Source organism: Diorhabda carinulata, chromosome 3 (genome assembly GCF_026250575.1).
Source record: "Diorhabda carinulata isolate Delta chromosome 3, icDioCari1.1, whole genome shotgun sequence".
In the NCBI taxonomy this organism is placed as follows: Eukaryota; Metazoa; Arthropoda; class Insecta; order Coleoptera; family Chrysomelidae; genus Diorhabda; species Diorhabda carinulata.
This window is the reverse complement of record NC_079462.1, coordinates 26975972-26992501: the sequence shown is the minus strand read 5'-3', so window position 1 is coordinate 26992501 and position 16530 is coordinate 26975972. Positions and strand designations below refer to the sequence as shown.

General features: G+C 31.8%; 1 protein-coding gene across 1 annotated transcript in view; it reads right to left on the bottom strand.

The window, feature by feature from the left end:
• Positions 1-15857, bottom strand: part of LOC130891253 (LIM/homeobox protein Awh) — a 60733-nt gene extending 44876 nt beyond the window's left edge. The window contains exon 1 of the mRNA XM_057795886.1: positions 15675-15857. Within this exon, the coding sequence (XP_057651869.1) occupies positions 15675-15680 (6 nt within the window). The 5' untranslated portion in view covers positions 15681-15857. The remainder of the gene's footprint in view (positions 1-15674) is intronic.
• Between the last annotated feature and the right edge of the window lie 673 nt (positions 15858-16530).

The following is a 16530-nucleotide window of genomic DNA, read 5'->3' as shown; positions in this document are numbered from 1 at the left end:
TAAATTGTTCATTGATTCCTTGATTTTTGACGCCATTTTTGAGGGGTACGAAAACGCTTATTTGAGGTTTGCCAAAAAACAGAACAAGATGCCATTTAATTTATTTTGGGAGCTAAATATATCACCAAAAAAAAGAAATTATACCAAATCAAATGACATAAAACTTCCCAACTTAACCTAACCAAACAAATAGAATAGAAGGAACAAGGGGCATAGAGGAACAATCAGATACCATTAGGAAGACTATTTATTGGTTCATATAGTTCATAAAACAACAGCATCAGATAAAAGAAAATAGAGACTGTTTTAAATCTGTGCTTAATTCTAAATCAGTCCACTTTTCACAGAAATCCAGTTCACTAATTTGTTTTTTTTTAATAAAGTATGTTAAGTCTTCTAATTTATGACGTATCGCAAAAATTTTAGTTTTAGATTGGCACCAACTCCGTAGCTTCCTTGGCATTAATACGTAACTATCAGAATTAGTCATGAAATTAAAAAATGAAAATAAAAAAGGATTTTTGCTTTTTCAAGTAAACTCTTTTCAAAGATAACAATCCTTTCACGTGTCACGGGCATAGTTAATTCAGCAATTCTTATTATGATTGTATTATCAGATTGCTGAATATTTTACTTTTCTAAACATTCGAATCCATTTAAAAGAACTTGCTGTGTTTGTATATCTAAATCTTTTTTATCAAATTAATACCTGTCTTTATTTTCATTACACTGTGCAATTTCATTGTCTTTATTCGGCCAAGGTCTAAATAACGCCATATTTCAATTTATTTGAAGAATGAAAAAAATAAATCTCATCCAGCCACGCCACTGCTTATCGCAGACTGTCTAGCAGGAATATTTCAAAGAAATTGTGTACATATATACGCCTTCCGACAGCTTCGGCCAATATAAATGGATGATGAGTTCACGTGGACTGACGGTTTGCTAGATATTTACCGAATTTTATACGGGGAGTAAACATTAGTTTTCATTTTTTAATTTGGTATAAGTACCGTGCGTATTTATGAAATATTGATTGTTCCTCGCATAACTGACTTCTGCAATTGATATATATTGGAATAACTATAATGATAAAAATAAATAATGATATGCAGTCAAAACTAAAAACAAAATAAACCGCGAACAAAAAAATGATACACTTTCTCTTTAAAATATATAGGCAAGTACAGAAAACTATTAGGTGTGTCTTTTTGAGCATAGAAAATGCAAATAGCGAAAATACAACTTGTCCAAATTACTATTATAAAGCTTAAGAGTTTTTTCAGTTGAACGCGCCCTCTCAAGAATTGCTGATTCGAATGGTGCCATGCGTAAATGGTTGATTTTATAAAGTAATCATGTTTGCCGTGATATAAAAAAGGAAGACTGATATTTTTTTATAAAATGCGAAATTAAGCTGTATGTGAATGCACACTTATCACCTGGTATTTCAATTTAGGTATGAGATTAATTTCTTGAACAATAATTCTGTTTGTAATGTGACCAGAATTATTTTATTCAATAATACAGACGCGTCAATAAATCTATGTTCTATCTATTGGAATAAATCACAAATTAGAATTACTCGCTTTTTTTTTAAACAAAATTACCCTTTACAGAATTAGATTCTAATGCATATTTTATGAGATAATAGATTTTAAAATAACCATTCATAACAATATTAGCAAGGCTTTCCTTATAATATCACAGTGATTGGCTGTAAACCTGGTTCAAATATATTTTAGAACAAGTTCCAGAAAATCCAGATATGAGGTTTAAACAAGTGATGATGCGAAACAAATCATGAAATAGTAATTGATAGAATAGAAAAAAAGAAAAAATACCGGATGGAAAATTACCGATGGGCAAAAAGGTACCATAAGTTCCGTATTCAGCTTTCCTAGGACAATGTCGTACTCTCAAGCGAGAAATACATGACCAGACCATACAATCGACGGTAATTGTTGAATATCTAACGAAGAAGTCGACTTCCTTCTGTTTGGTCAAACCTAATATTAGTAATTTATCTGGACTTTACAGTTTTTTTCTTGTTTATCACTTATTGGAAAATGTTAGTTGTATAATTTGTTATACCTTTGTAATGTAAGCTCCTACCACCGCTGTTTCAAATCTAAACATCCTCAATGGAACGGCCATGTCAGGAAAGCCGATAATTAGTACTTGAAATTGTATAGCAATTTTTTCGTATATAAAATCAATAGGAATCGTGCTGTGTAAAGAGTCAAGAACTGCGGGAGTTTCGAATGGTTGTTTCCGGGTTTTTCACGGTTCTTTATAACAAAAGAAGAAGATTTTTAATAAGCCTATCAATCATCAAATATATTTGTATATATCTCTCTTCTTAATATCATTATACCTAATATAGTGTATACAAACCTGCTCATTTTGAAACGTTTTTTATGAATTTTTAAAATTACTACTAATTCAACTAATCATAGTATATTGTGTTCATTATATGAAACTCTACATATTCTGAACTAGTAATTCAAAGAAAAAGCAAAAGCAAATGTGTGACAAGAGAATTATTTATATAAAAATTGAGATATAAACCATTACATCAATAAAAATTGAAGGTGAATAATTTACTTTTAATGTCAAACATATGCATTATAAAATTCCATTAAGTATCGCAGTTCATGGTAAAAAGAATTTTTACGTACTGCATAAAGGTACACAAATAACCCTTTGAAAGTACAATTTCAATACAATTAACAATAGAAAATTAACTTCTCTAATTCCTTATTTAAAAAACATATTTGTAGTTCCAAAGAAACTGCCCGTGTAGAAGGTTTGTCGTCTTTGTCAAATTTCGTTCGATTTCATCGGTTTCACAAGAATATTACAAATTATAAAGCATTACTTTATGTCTTTACTATATTTTACTTCTAATCAATTTTCAAAAACATCATGAACAACTTAAACAGATGTTAATACTGTAACTTAACCATGTTGAGAGACTATTCACTGAGGTTTACTTTGGAACAGACCCTTCATTGCGATGTTACAGTCTTTTTGTCATCAAAATTGTCTATTTCGAATATAATTGATGATAAAACTTATTAGATTCATCTCTAATGTTCTTTGTAAATAATAGTGATTGAAAAATTTATTTTTTCTTGTAATTTTAAATGTCGTTCTGGTTACTACAAAACAAGCTTTGAAAGTATATTTTCTTTCATTAGTCAGACATGATTAACCAGAATTAGCACTCAGATTTAAAAAAATTATGTTTACTTCTGCTAAATAATTGTTTATACTCTACAAATGCATATTTACATTCTTTAATAAATCTACGATTGGTATTTAAATAGAAAAAAGGTATAAAAACATAAACCAAATTTGTAGTTACCTAAAGGTACCATGACATACGTTGTTTTTATTGCTATAACAACAGACAAAGTAAACGCCGCTTGACATGATGCAATACAACGTGTAATACAATGCAATGTGCAATATAATGCAATGTGCAATATAATGCAATGTGCAATATTTCTTGATAAAAAGCATGCGCACATGAAGTTCAACTGATCTCGAACTTGCAACATCATCGGTTTGGTATCATTTTTACTTCGTGCAAGGTGCAATTCTAGTTAGTTTGGGTTTTACAACCATCCTATCCATCAGGCTCCAAAACCAAGGCAGCAGTAGATATTATTATTGACAGTCATCCACTTTTTCACTTCGTTACTTACTTAGTTTTGTTATCATCATTGTTAAATCGATCACAAAATAATGAATCAAATTTTAGGTTACGTATATGCTTAACTCACTTATTGATTCTTATTAAGGGCAGTCGTAATGCAATGACAACAGACACGCTACATGCAATATTCATCTATGCAATCTTTTGACCATGCAAGAAATTGCATGTAAGAGTCAAGCGTTCCTAATGCAATCCCGTCTGTAATAAATTTCAATAGATGAGAAATTTTAAATATTTATCGACTTAATTAAAAATATTATGACGGTGAAGTTCATTTTGTATTAGGACTATGCATATGTGGGCTCATACTTAGTGAACACTATTGTAGTGAAGTTGTTGAATGTCAAAAAAATGTCAGATTTCAAAAAGATTGTCAGTTTTATTGAATAAATGTTTACTGGAGACTTGGTACACACTTTCACATAAAAATTACTTTTTATGTGATGTTTTTATAAAGGACTATAGTTGAGTTAGCTTTCTGTGATTCGTGTAAAGTATTTTTACCGATTCCGATAGAGAAATGACTGCGTCGAAGAGTTTGACATCATATTCACAACTGAGTAGTTCAAATTTTTCACATGTAAATTTATACTGAAGAATTTTCTGGAAGAGAAATGAGTCCTTGATTGGTGAATATGGAAGAGATCCCTGCGGATGATAAGACAGCTATTGCTCGTGATTCCAAAGCCCGATCTATAATGACAGCGTGTGTTACAGATAAGCATGTTGAGTATATCAAAAATGCAAAGACGTCTAGTCAAATGATAAAGTCTCTTATAAATATATTTGAACGGAAAAGTGTTTAGTCAAAACTCTATTTGCGACGTGAATTGATTAAACTGAAATGTGATAAAAACATGGAAATTCAAGAGCAAAGTGAAATTGTCTTAGAGCTGGAGGCAGCTGGCGCTAAGATGGAATAGGACGATAAAGTCTGTCATCTACTGTTATCGATGCCCGAAAATTCAAGAGCATGCCGAGCTAAAAATAAATAATGCAAGTGACATTTCGTCTGCTTTTGATTAGTTTTCTTTTGAAGCAAAAGTAAGGCAATATTATGGTTGTGGAAGTACAAAATATCTAAAAAATTCTTGTCCAAAGTAGGTAGTAGTAGTAGTAGGAGGTAGTTTCTGGCCAAGAGGAGCCAGATACCCTTCAAGAGGTGTCTATCCACGAAAGCAAGGTGGTAATTTAGCTGAAATAAAACTAGAAGATATTATAACTACAGAAGTAGTGTAAAGAACAACGAATAAGAGTGATTGTTTTTATTCTAAATAGTGGAGCAAGCCACAGGCTACTTCGAAAAGATATGATTGAGTGTATGTCTCAAGTTAACAACATACAACGAGTCCCGATTAAGATTGCTAATAAAACGAACATATATGCCAAGAAAAGAAGGTGTCTTAAGAGTAAACTGTGCAAATGCAAATGCAAATGCTTGAAAATTCATTTAAAAGGACTTTGATATAACCTCTTATCAGTTTAAAAGATAAACAAAGCAAATGTTATATTTACGAATTAAGTCGAAAAAATAATGATGAAACCAGAACCAGTGACTAGTAAATAGTGTGAGAGTCTATATAGGGTTGAGTGGGAAAGTTGAATAAGTAATTGAAAACAATCTTAATCCAATAACTTGGTAGGCATTATTTAACCATTGTAAGAAGATTAAGAATCAGCCACTCAAGATTGATCCATGGATATCTAACGTTTTCTACGTCCAGACCTATTCATACAAGTTGCAGCTCCAATTTAACGATCAAGTACATTTTGACTGAATCCCACAAATATGACGCTCAAAGACAGTTTCAGCTTAAGCCTACTCACAGAGATAACCCAACAAATTACTTTCCTAACTCAAATCTATACCTACTATAGACCAATTGTAAATTCATGGTGTATTAATGTATACACATATGTATTTCTTTAATTTCTTAAACCTTTATGCTTCTCAATCTTCTTGATTTTAGGTCTCTTCTGTTTCAAAATTAGTTTTTTTTTATAATTTTTGATAGATAGATGATAGATAAAATTGACGTTTCGACTTTTCTTTAAGTCTTTATCAGCATATGATATTGACACTGACAATTTGCGTATTTATAGTAATCATTAGATTACCTTCATTATAAATATCAAAATGAGAATAAAATCAAACTAGAACTTTGTTCTAATAAGAAAAATTAATTTTTCCCTAGTCCTTATATCTCAAATATATAGCAGTACTCAATTAAATTATTTATAGTTTTATTAGAATTTAAAAAATAGAGCTATAAGTTTTACTTAAATTATTTAAGTCATTTTTATTATTTATAGCTTTTTCGTTCTTATAAATGTGAACCAATCTATTTTATTATCATATTGATGACTATTTTCTAAATACTGAGATGTCTGTCCTATGTAGACAGAGTCACAATTAGTACAAGGCACTGAAATATTTGGATAATGTATTATGTCCTTTATGATATATACTAATATCATATTTATTGAAAAAATTCGATAATTGTTGGGAAAAAAATGTTTTATGTTCTGTTTCTGTTTTGTTTTTTAATTGATTGTAGTATGTTTATCCTTTTATTGAATATGTTATTTATCATTTTTTCCGTATAATTATTTCCTTTCAATACAGCTTTTGCTTTTTTAATAGCTAAGCATCTAAATTCAGGATCTGATAGCTGGATAGATCTATGAGGCAAACTTATTTATCTGATTTAAACTTCTATTTTTTAACAATCTTTTAGAAATTATTAAAGAAAAACTATTTTTAAATCAGAAGAGACCTAAAATCTAGAACATTTAGAAGCATTAAAATATAATGATATATATTGAAATTGCGCCTGTGGAAGTGGCCGTAGTAACCGAGCACGTTAAAAATAAATAAAATAACTACATATTGTTCTTAATAAACAACTTTTTCTTATACTCACAATAAAATTTTCTCGATAATATAATTTGGGGATTTTTTACGCTTGGTTACTTGGCACCACCAATATATTTTGAAATTTACATAATTATTTCTTATTTGATTAGAGATAGTTTTAAAAGAAAAATTATTGTTCATAGAAACATTATAAATTATTTCCTGCTCAACAAAATTTTCACATAGCTGAAAATGAATTAATTCATCTTGAGTATCAACTCGCGGCGCAGCCTCCGGGTCGTTACCTGGAGCACGGAGATCCTCTCGGTGGCCCCCTACTGAGAAGAGATGTAACGGCACACCAGGTCCGATTTGTAAAGCACCGGCACGTTTAGCATGGTGTACACTAATCCGATTATCTCTAAAAACTCCAGCACACTCCTTCAAATTATTAATTCATTTCGAATTTTTGATCTGAAGAGGATGATATACCGGAATAAAAAAATAAATAGATACAAATATTTCAGGATTAACGTACTAGGTGAATTATTATTTTTTATCGTGTTGTAGACGTTATCTGTGTATGTATAAATTTGAAAATATTATAAACAAGAACGATACCACATTAGAAAACCAAATTTGGACTTAGTTGTGGGTTCTCAATAATTATAATGACTGAATTAATTGTCGTGGTAGGTTATTTTTGTATATTCAGAACTACAGTTTATACTTTCCTTCTCATGATACCGCTTCTATTGAAGATTGACTAACTGTATAAAGTAACTTTATGTCCTTTTCAGTTCATATCAGATGAAAATCGGATCTTGTTGTATAAACAATTGTAGTCACTTTCTCTTTCCATCTTGTCAAAGAAAACTTTATCGAATGCTCGGGTGAGACACGGATTCTTAATATGTACTTCTCCGGAGTCTCATTTTTCCTCATATAATTCAACTTCATTCTCCGTTCCTCTGTTCCATTCAACTCAATTTATTGCTAAGAATCTCTTCTATCTTCTTATTTCAAAGTATATATCTAACGAATTTTAAATGTAGAATATTGTGTTTTTCAAATAAGACTGCTTAATATAAACATTAGGTATAGTGAATTCAATTTTATTATTAAGTTTTAAAGTTGATCTTTAATATAAAACTCTATTGAAGAAATTTCATTCTACGAGGATGTATTGATATCTAGTTAGTGTCAGTGTAAAGTTTGACGTCAAAAAAGGAAACCAGAGTTACGCAATAAATTAAAAGAAAAAAGATGTCCACCGAAATTGTGAAAATCGAAAAATTGTAGTATCCTGCCATCTTCAAGTACCTGTATTTAAAATGGTTAAGAGGTAAACAGATTTACGAAGATATGCTTAATACCCTTGGTGATCAATGTCCTTCGTATGCGACCCTGAAAAATTGGACTACAAGCGTCAAAAGAGGTAAATTTTCCATTGAAGATGATGACCGATCGGGAAGACCAGTTTCTGTGTCAGTCCCCTAATATATCGATGCAGTCTTGACATGATTTTATCAGACCGTCGAATTGGTCTAAAACGGATATCTGAAGTACTAAATATTTCATATGAACGCGTTCATCATTTAGTTCACGTCAATTTGGACACGAGTAAAATTGCTGCAAAATGAATTCCCAAATTTTTGAGTGTTAGCCAAAAGCGTACAAGGGTAGAAGCATCGCGTAGACGTAGACTTCTTAAACCGAATTGTTACTATGGATGAGACTTGGGTACATTTCTACGATCCAGTAACAAAGAAACAATCGATGGAATGGCGACACTCTGATTCCTCAAGACCTAAGAAGTTTCGTGTCTAAAAATCTGCTGGAAAATTTCTTGCTTCAGTTTTTTGGGATTGCCATGGAGTAATTATGATTGATTGATTTTTTGGATAAGGGTAGAACAATAACTGGAAATTACTATTCGACATTACTGACCACTTTACGGGAAAAAATTGAAGAGAAAACACGCGGAAAGCTATCCAAATGTGTTTTGTTTTTGCAGACAACGCCCCCTGCACACAAATCTCATTTTGCCATGCAAAAAATTCGTGATTTATTCACCAGACTATCATCTCTTTCCTTAACTGAAAAAAAATTTAAGTCGAAGTAAAATTGTAATTGAAGCAGCAAATGTAAACCCTTAAAATGAGACATCACTAACACCAAAGATGATATTTTCTTTAGATGTTATTAATAAATCAAATCAAAATCCGCATTCTAGGCCGTTAGTCAATTATTTTATGATATGAGTAAAGGAATAGAAGAAAACTTAATGCTGCTGCTGCTCTTAAACATGTTGTATTCGGTTTCAAGATCGTTATGTGGGGAGGACTCTCCATAACATAGTCGTTAATATATTGGAAAGGTAGATTAACGCAGCATGTAAAAAATAGAGCCTGTCATTCACCTCAGAGTGTATTTAAAGTTGTAAAAGCTGCTATAAAACTTGATTGTTGATATGTTGTACTTGATGTCAGAAAATAAACATTATGATTAATTTATTTTGAGAGTTTTGTATATTTTTCATTTTAGATGGAATTTTATAATCAAATCATTCTTTCGTCAACTTATTGACTTGAAACTTCGCATACTTTCTCGCTTTTTATGACAATAATTAACATTTAATTTTTTATGAAATGGAATGTTATTGAACTTCTGAATCAAACTTTAGAATATCTCTAATAGATATCGCTAAAAAAAAACAAAAAAGTTTTTTGATTTAAGCAAAAGATGGAGTTTTATATATAATAGGTTGTACATTCCAATAGGAATAGTAACCGCTCAATCAAGAGCTTTTTGACTCATTTATTGTGGTGATTCAATCCACGTTCTAACCATTTTTCTTGCTTATTTTGACTGTTTCCGCTATTTGTCTCCATTTTTTCTGTTTTGGTTTAACCATCCGCAAACAGATCATTTGTAACCTTCCCATTGGATTTTTGGTCTTCTTCTGGGCCTGTTTCCTAATGCTTCCATTTTGTTAATTTTTTCTACTTGACTATTATTTTTCATTCTTTGTACGTGTCCTTACCATCGTTATCGCTACGATTTTAGAAACCTGGTTATAGTATCTTCATTTCAGATTTATCTAAGTTCTACGTTGATAAGTACTCTATATTTTCCGTCACCTAGCTTTTTTGGCCCATATATGGTTCTCATTATCTTTTTTTCGAAGGTGTCATTTTTTACTTCACTAGCTTTTTGCTGTTCTGTAGATTTTCATTTTCGTACGTCTACTGATTTTTTTGCATAGCATTAGAAGCCAGACAGACAAAGAAAGACAGAATAATTTCTATCAACGTCACTTTGATAATTCTACAGTTTATTTCAGAATGGTATAGTGTAATAAAACGTCATTAGGCATACAAAGGGATCACAGAGGGACTCAACGAATATTTAAGCCACTTCCATAGTTTGGCATTGATTCTTTCTTTTTATCAAGTGCAGGACGAAATGGACGGAATTCCCCATTTTATTACTCTATACCTTTCTGAATGGATTGTAGTATCACTTGAAAATGTGCAATTTTGCACTTTTGTTAGTGTCTAACAGAAGTTTTAAATGAATTCATTTGTTTTTGCAACGATTTTATGAAAAATGATCATAGTAATACCAAGTGTAAACGTTTCTTGTTTTTTCATTTTTCATTTATTCCATTTTCCATCTACTAATTTTAATTCTAAGAATACATTGATAGTAAATTGACATAGTATTAGTTTTCACTTGGCGATGATGTCCAGTGTTGTAAGTTAACGTAGAGTCCATGGAACGAGAATTGTGATAGATGGTGTTAAAACGGTCATAAAAAAGATCAGATTCAGAATAAATCCACCTGCGAGTGAAATATACGAGTCTGAATAAAAAATACATGTTTATAAAAAAGAAAAAAGTAACAACAATAAATCCCAATAATTCTCACCTCAGCACAAAATTCGGAGGTGAAAAAAATACCGCCGTCTAGATTCTAGAAGAAATATATGATAAATGGACTTTGAAATTCCATTTAGATTCTTGGCATTGTGCTTGGAACCCGACTCGGTTCGTCGTCGGTTTATTTTTTTCTGTAATAAAATTTATTATTTCTGTTTTGTGTATCCCGATGGAGGTGAGAGATTGTTTGTCTTTTTAATACGCGAACATAAATCATTTTCGATGTGAAAAATAATATTTATAGAGTTATTAAAATTGTGGTTTGTACCCTTTGAATATAAAACATATTTTTGCAATGACATCCACAAATAAACAAAAAATAAACTTCTTACAATTACTTCTTGAGACTTTTCTTTAGTACCTGTGACAAAAACATCGTGTAGAGTTGAAAATCTACAGAGTGAATGACCAATTCATAATAGTGACAAGAACACTACCAAATCCAATTTTTAATATTTTCTGAAGCATCAAAATCATCAAACGGTGTAGGAGTAGCAATCCTCACTTTTGAAATTCAATCACTTATTTATTGCAGAATTATATGCAATATTACAAACACTTCTTCATATTGAAGAATAAAAAAGTTCTATTTCTAATGTTAATTGACTTACTTAGCTCACTCTAAACTATTCAACACCTATTTCCAAAAATCCGATCGCTTTAATGAATTTATGATGTCTCAAAACCAGTTCAAACTAATTGAGAATCTCGCTCTTACGACTGGGTCATATCAACTTAACCCATAATAATCTCATCTCACGACCTGAGTTAACAAAATGCTGAATCTGGGTGCTGAACTTATACAAATTGAGTGTATATAATAAGAAATCACAAGGAAAAGTACTTTTAGTTATTATAGCAGAAACTCTAGGTGAAAACAAGGGGGTAGAGTATATATATTTATATTTAAGAAACACTAGCTTATATAGATTATTGTAGATTTTTGACACTCTCTGCTTTCTGGAGCTAAATACTTTAGAGGATGAAGCCAACAACCAATTCATTATTGCAATTATTCAACGTTGACATGTCATTCTAAGTGAAAATTTGTTGTCAAAAGTTGAATTGCAATATATCATTCAATAAGTCGTGTGACTAAATAAGAAAAACACATTTTTTTGGTTATTGCTTCTTCATTTGAGCTGAATTTCTTACCAGCGAGCATTTTTGAGATCAGTGAAGAGTTAGTAATCATAGTAGCCAACGACTTGAAGCAGTGGTTTTTTTCTCGACATATCAGGCCACTTTTCCTTGATTTTCGCATTCAAACGATCCACCAACTCTATGTAGTATTTGCAATTGATTGTGTATCCCTTCTGGAGATAGTCCCATGCGCATCCCAATATACTGAAGCCATAACCTTCCCAGCTGACCTTCGGACGTGGTTCACATGCTTCAGTCTACTCAGATTAAAATCGTTTTGATTCCAGAGTGAAGTGATGAGTCCATGTTTCATCCATTGTCACCTATCGACGCAAAAATCTGTTTTATTACGTGTAAACATGGTCAAACACTACTCTGAATCATCAATGCGTTGCTGTTTTTGATCGAATTTAAATTTACGATTATATATAACCATATGTGGATTTTTTTTATGTTTTCTGGAGTAACCACCTCAAATGGACGACCAGGACCAGCAAACCAATAACAAATAGCTCTTTTTGATAGAGCAGAGCTTGTACAGTAATTTTCTTCATTAAGAAGCAACGATAAATTAGCACACGAAATTGTTTTGAAGAATCCAGGGATAGTTTTTTAGTTTTTATTAATTCATAAGTTGTTTCCAGATTATTCACCTTTTTTTATCACTTTTAACTTCGTTCCTTAAAAAGCTGGTGGCGTCCAATTTAATATTGATTGTTCACCCAATACCAGTTATTTATATACTTTAACTAAAACCGAATACCACTTCTTGAGGAAGAACCTGCAGTCCTCCATTTGCATTTGACGTTCTTCACATTTGGCGCACCATCTGACGTTTTAATCTAACTCGTACCACGTGACAGTATAAGACGCTCGAATTCAGCGGGTGCGCTACAATTCGTTGAGATAAAAATGCGCCAACTCAGGACGGGGATATTTTAGATAAACGAAAAGGTTCCGAGTACATAATACACCTCGTGACGGATTCATTAAGAATATTACCTGGAATTTAGTTTCTAGAAAACTCAGCAACATGTTACATGAATGACACTTTTAAATACTGTCCAAAGTACTTTTTCCAGTTTTTCTCCATACATGGCGTTCACAATACTCAGTTAATTTTTTTGGCTTCTACCGAATAAACTTTTCAACAACAAGTCCCAAGCAGCATAATCTTCTGTTACGAGTTGTCTAATCCTCATAACAACCACGATCACGAGTTGGCACATTGTAACAGAATAACTTCTACCATACAATTTTATGGCGCCATACAATTTTATGGCGGGTATCAAAATAACGAGTTGGCGCACGCCCAATCTAGCATGAGCATCTTCAGAAAAACTTGACTTATTCACAATGTGAAGATAGAGCTTTTTGTATGTATATGATATAGTCCGGATTATATTATAGTATTTATTTAAAAATATTTGTTGATTGAACTAAATATAGTTTGAAGAAACTACACCGATAACCATGAGTTTTGTTAGTCTCATCAAAAGATGTAAACAGAAGATGCGTTTGTTAAATGGTTACGAGACAAAAAAAATTTAACTTTTACTAGGTTCAATGCGTTGTAAACAATACATATTATTTTAAATTAATAAATGTCAATCATTCTCGCTGACACACATAACGCTTTCCCATGTGAAAATATTGCTTATATAGTTGAAAGGTTTTTATATTACAATAGTTTATTCATTCGGAATATTCAGTACCGCATTGTGAAGAAACAGTATTTGTAATAAACGATGTGTTGCTAGGAAAGGTAAGAATACACTAAATGAAACATAAGACGTGTTGACAAAAATGATAGAAAGTTCTATTAGAAAAACTTGACAAATATAAAATCTATGTACTTATAGGATTTTCTTTTAATTTTGATAACATATTCAGATGTCTCGATTATTTTTAGTTACATAAAGAGGTTAGTGATATTAGGTAATATTTTAAAGGGTTTCAAAAAGAGCTTCACACTAAAACGAGATTTTTCTCGTCTTGTCTCTTTCTCGTCTCGGTTTCTCGAGACAATTAGTTTCAGTTACCTGAAGAGGTTAGTGATATTAAGTAATCATTTGAAGGGACTCAAATAGAGCTTCACACTAAAGCGAGATTTTTCTCGTCATGTTTCTTTCTCGTCTCGACTTTCCCAGACAATTAGTTTCAGTTCATAAACAGGTTACTGATATTAGGTAATATTTTAAAGGGTTTCAAAAAGAGCTTCACACTAAAACGAGATTTTTCTAATCTTATCTCTTTCTCGTCTCGTTTTCCCAGACAATTAGTTTCAGTTACATAAAGAGGTAATTGATATTAAGTAATCATTTGAAGGGACTCAAATAGAGCTTCACACTAAAGCGAGATTTTTCTCGTCATGTCTCTTTCTCGTCTCGTCTTTCCCAGACAAATATTTTCCGTTACATAAACAGGTTACTGATATTAGGTAATATTTTAAAGGGTTTCAAAAAGAGCTTCACACTAAAACGAGATTTTTCTAATCTTATCTCTTTCTCGTCTCGTTTTCCCGAGATGCGACGTTATAGAAAATATTACGGGCAATACAGGGCAATACAGTCTTGTTTTTGGTCACGTAAAATTTTTTATGAAGTTTTTATTCAAAAATTTTTTGAAATCTCTATTATCATAAATATTTATTTTTGAAGAAATTTATACTTGAATGATTTTTATTTAAAGAATTATTTAGCATCAAGGGAGATGAGATGAGACGAGACAACTGGTAACGAGACGAGACGAGAAACTATGGAATTGACGAGAACGATACGGGATTTATGTTATTTTGACTTACTCTTGTCTCGTGTGAAACCATAGATTCAAACTAAAAGAAATAAGGAGAGAGCTTTTAAAAGTGTTTCGCTAGTTTTCCAAATTCAATCGTTTTCGCACTTCTCTACAGGATGAATTTCGTGAAGATCATCCAAAATCGACTGTTGTGCCAGAACACATCGATGCTGTGCATAAACTGATGTTACAAAATCGTCATGTGACATACCGTGAGATTGAGATATACTTAGTTATTAGCTCCAATCACATACATTCAAAAATATATGAACATTTGGGTATCGAAAACATTTATTCGCTTTGGATACCATAATTTGACATTGACTCAGTTGGTGCAAAGAAATCCTGAAAAAATTCAATCGCGGTGCTTCAAAACATCGTGACAGGCCACGAATCTGCATATAAACGAGAAACTAAACACTCGATTGTATGGGTCTTCCAAGACGAGCCGAGTTCAACAAAAGTTGTTCACTCTCGAAGTACTTCGAAGCAAATAATAGCTTATTTTTTCGAAATAACTGGATAATTTGCCACCGTTTTATTAGAGCAACGTAAAATGGTCAATTATGAATGGTATACCAGCATTTTTTTGCTAGAAGTCTTAGAAAGAAAGTCAAGAAAACCAATCATCATCCATATGTTCTCACATCAGCTCAAATAAAAACGTTTTGAACAGTCAAAGCATCGAATTGATGAATCATCCGCCGTTCAGACCTTGTTTTGCACCCAATGATTTCTTCCAAAAATATATTGCGAGGACAACCTTTTTGCCACACCTGAAGAAGCGATTGTTGTGTTCAAATCACATAGTTTTGAGGTACCTTAATCGGAATGAAAAAAATGGTTCGACAATTGGTTCAAACGTATTGAAAGGTATATTAGTTTTATTGGAGAATATTTTGAAGAACAATAAAGCCAATAAAGCCAATCATAAATATTCATTTTTATATTTCTATATCAAAACTTAAGTAGCATACCTCTTATTGTAAAAAATTGGATAGGAAATACACAGTTTCCAAACAAGTTTGTTTCAAAATTTTTTAAAATATTGCACATCTATCGAACGACATTCAAAAATCCAAGAACTTTTTTGGATTTACGCGGTGTTAGAACGATAGGGAATTATGAACAGCCCCAATATAGAACATTGCGAAATTCGAATACAGAGTGATTAATAAGTAGCAGCCATACTAGACAGTAGGTACTTACCTTCATCTCTTGTTTAATATTATACGATTGGCCCTCCACTTTGCCGCACTATTCAATCCGATTATTGCACAAAATATTGCTAGTAATAAAAATGAGTCCACAAATAATTCATAAACAATCCACATAAAATAGTATACAATTCTCCCCCATAAGCATAAAATAAGAAATCAAAGTTAGTTGTTATCGAACCAGTTGAACACAAACAACTGCCGAGGCCCGGTGCGATCCAGCATTCGAAATAAGATATCCTACCGAACCGCTACTATTGGTCCTTTACACTTGTAGGGACATGCACAGATTGCAAATGGGCCGGGCAATAATGGAAACTCCGCCTTTGGGGAATAATATTCAATACTGGTAGGATTGAAGATTCGGCGTTTGTTTTTGTTGGCGGTTTGATAACTGCCTGGTTTTGGGAGTGATTTTGATACATAAAATGTAGTCGTGCTGAAACCAGAATATAACTGACTAGAAATGTGAGTGATTCTATAGTATAAGAGGGATTATATTTTGAATTACATCGAATAGTATTATCTAGTATTCACCGAGGACATTAAACTAATAGCAGAATGTGTTGATGATGCCGGAAGTAGGCTTGATAATTTAAATTAAGCTTCCAAAAAATATAAGGTCGAATTTATAAATAAATAACGCACCACGCGTAAATAGAAACGCGGGTTTCTATTTTTTTCTATCATAAAAAGTTTTAAATGTTAGCGATAAATCGTAGCCAAATTTCTTATCAGTAAATAACTGTTTTCGAGGTTTTTTAAAATTTTAATTTTATGCATATGTGTTACCAACTTTTGGACCAAATGCGGATCCAAGGGGGTGGGACATGGGGGTCATGACGACC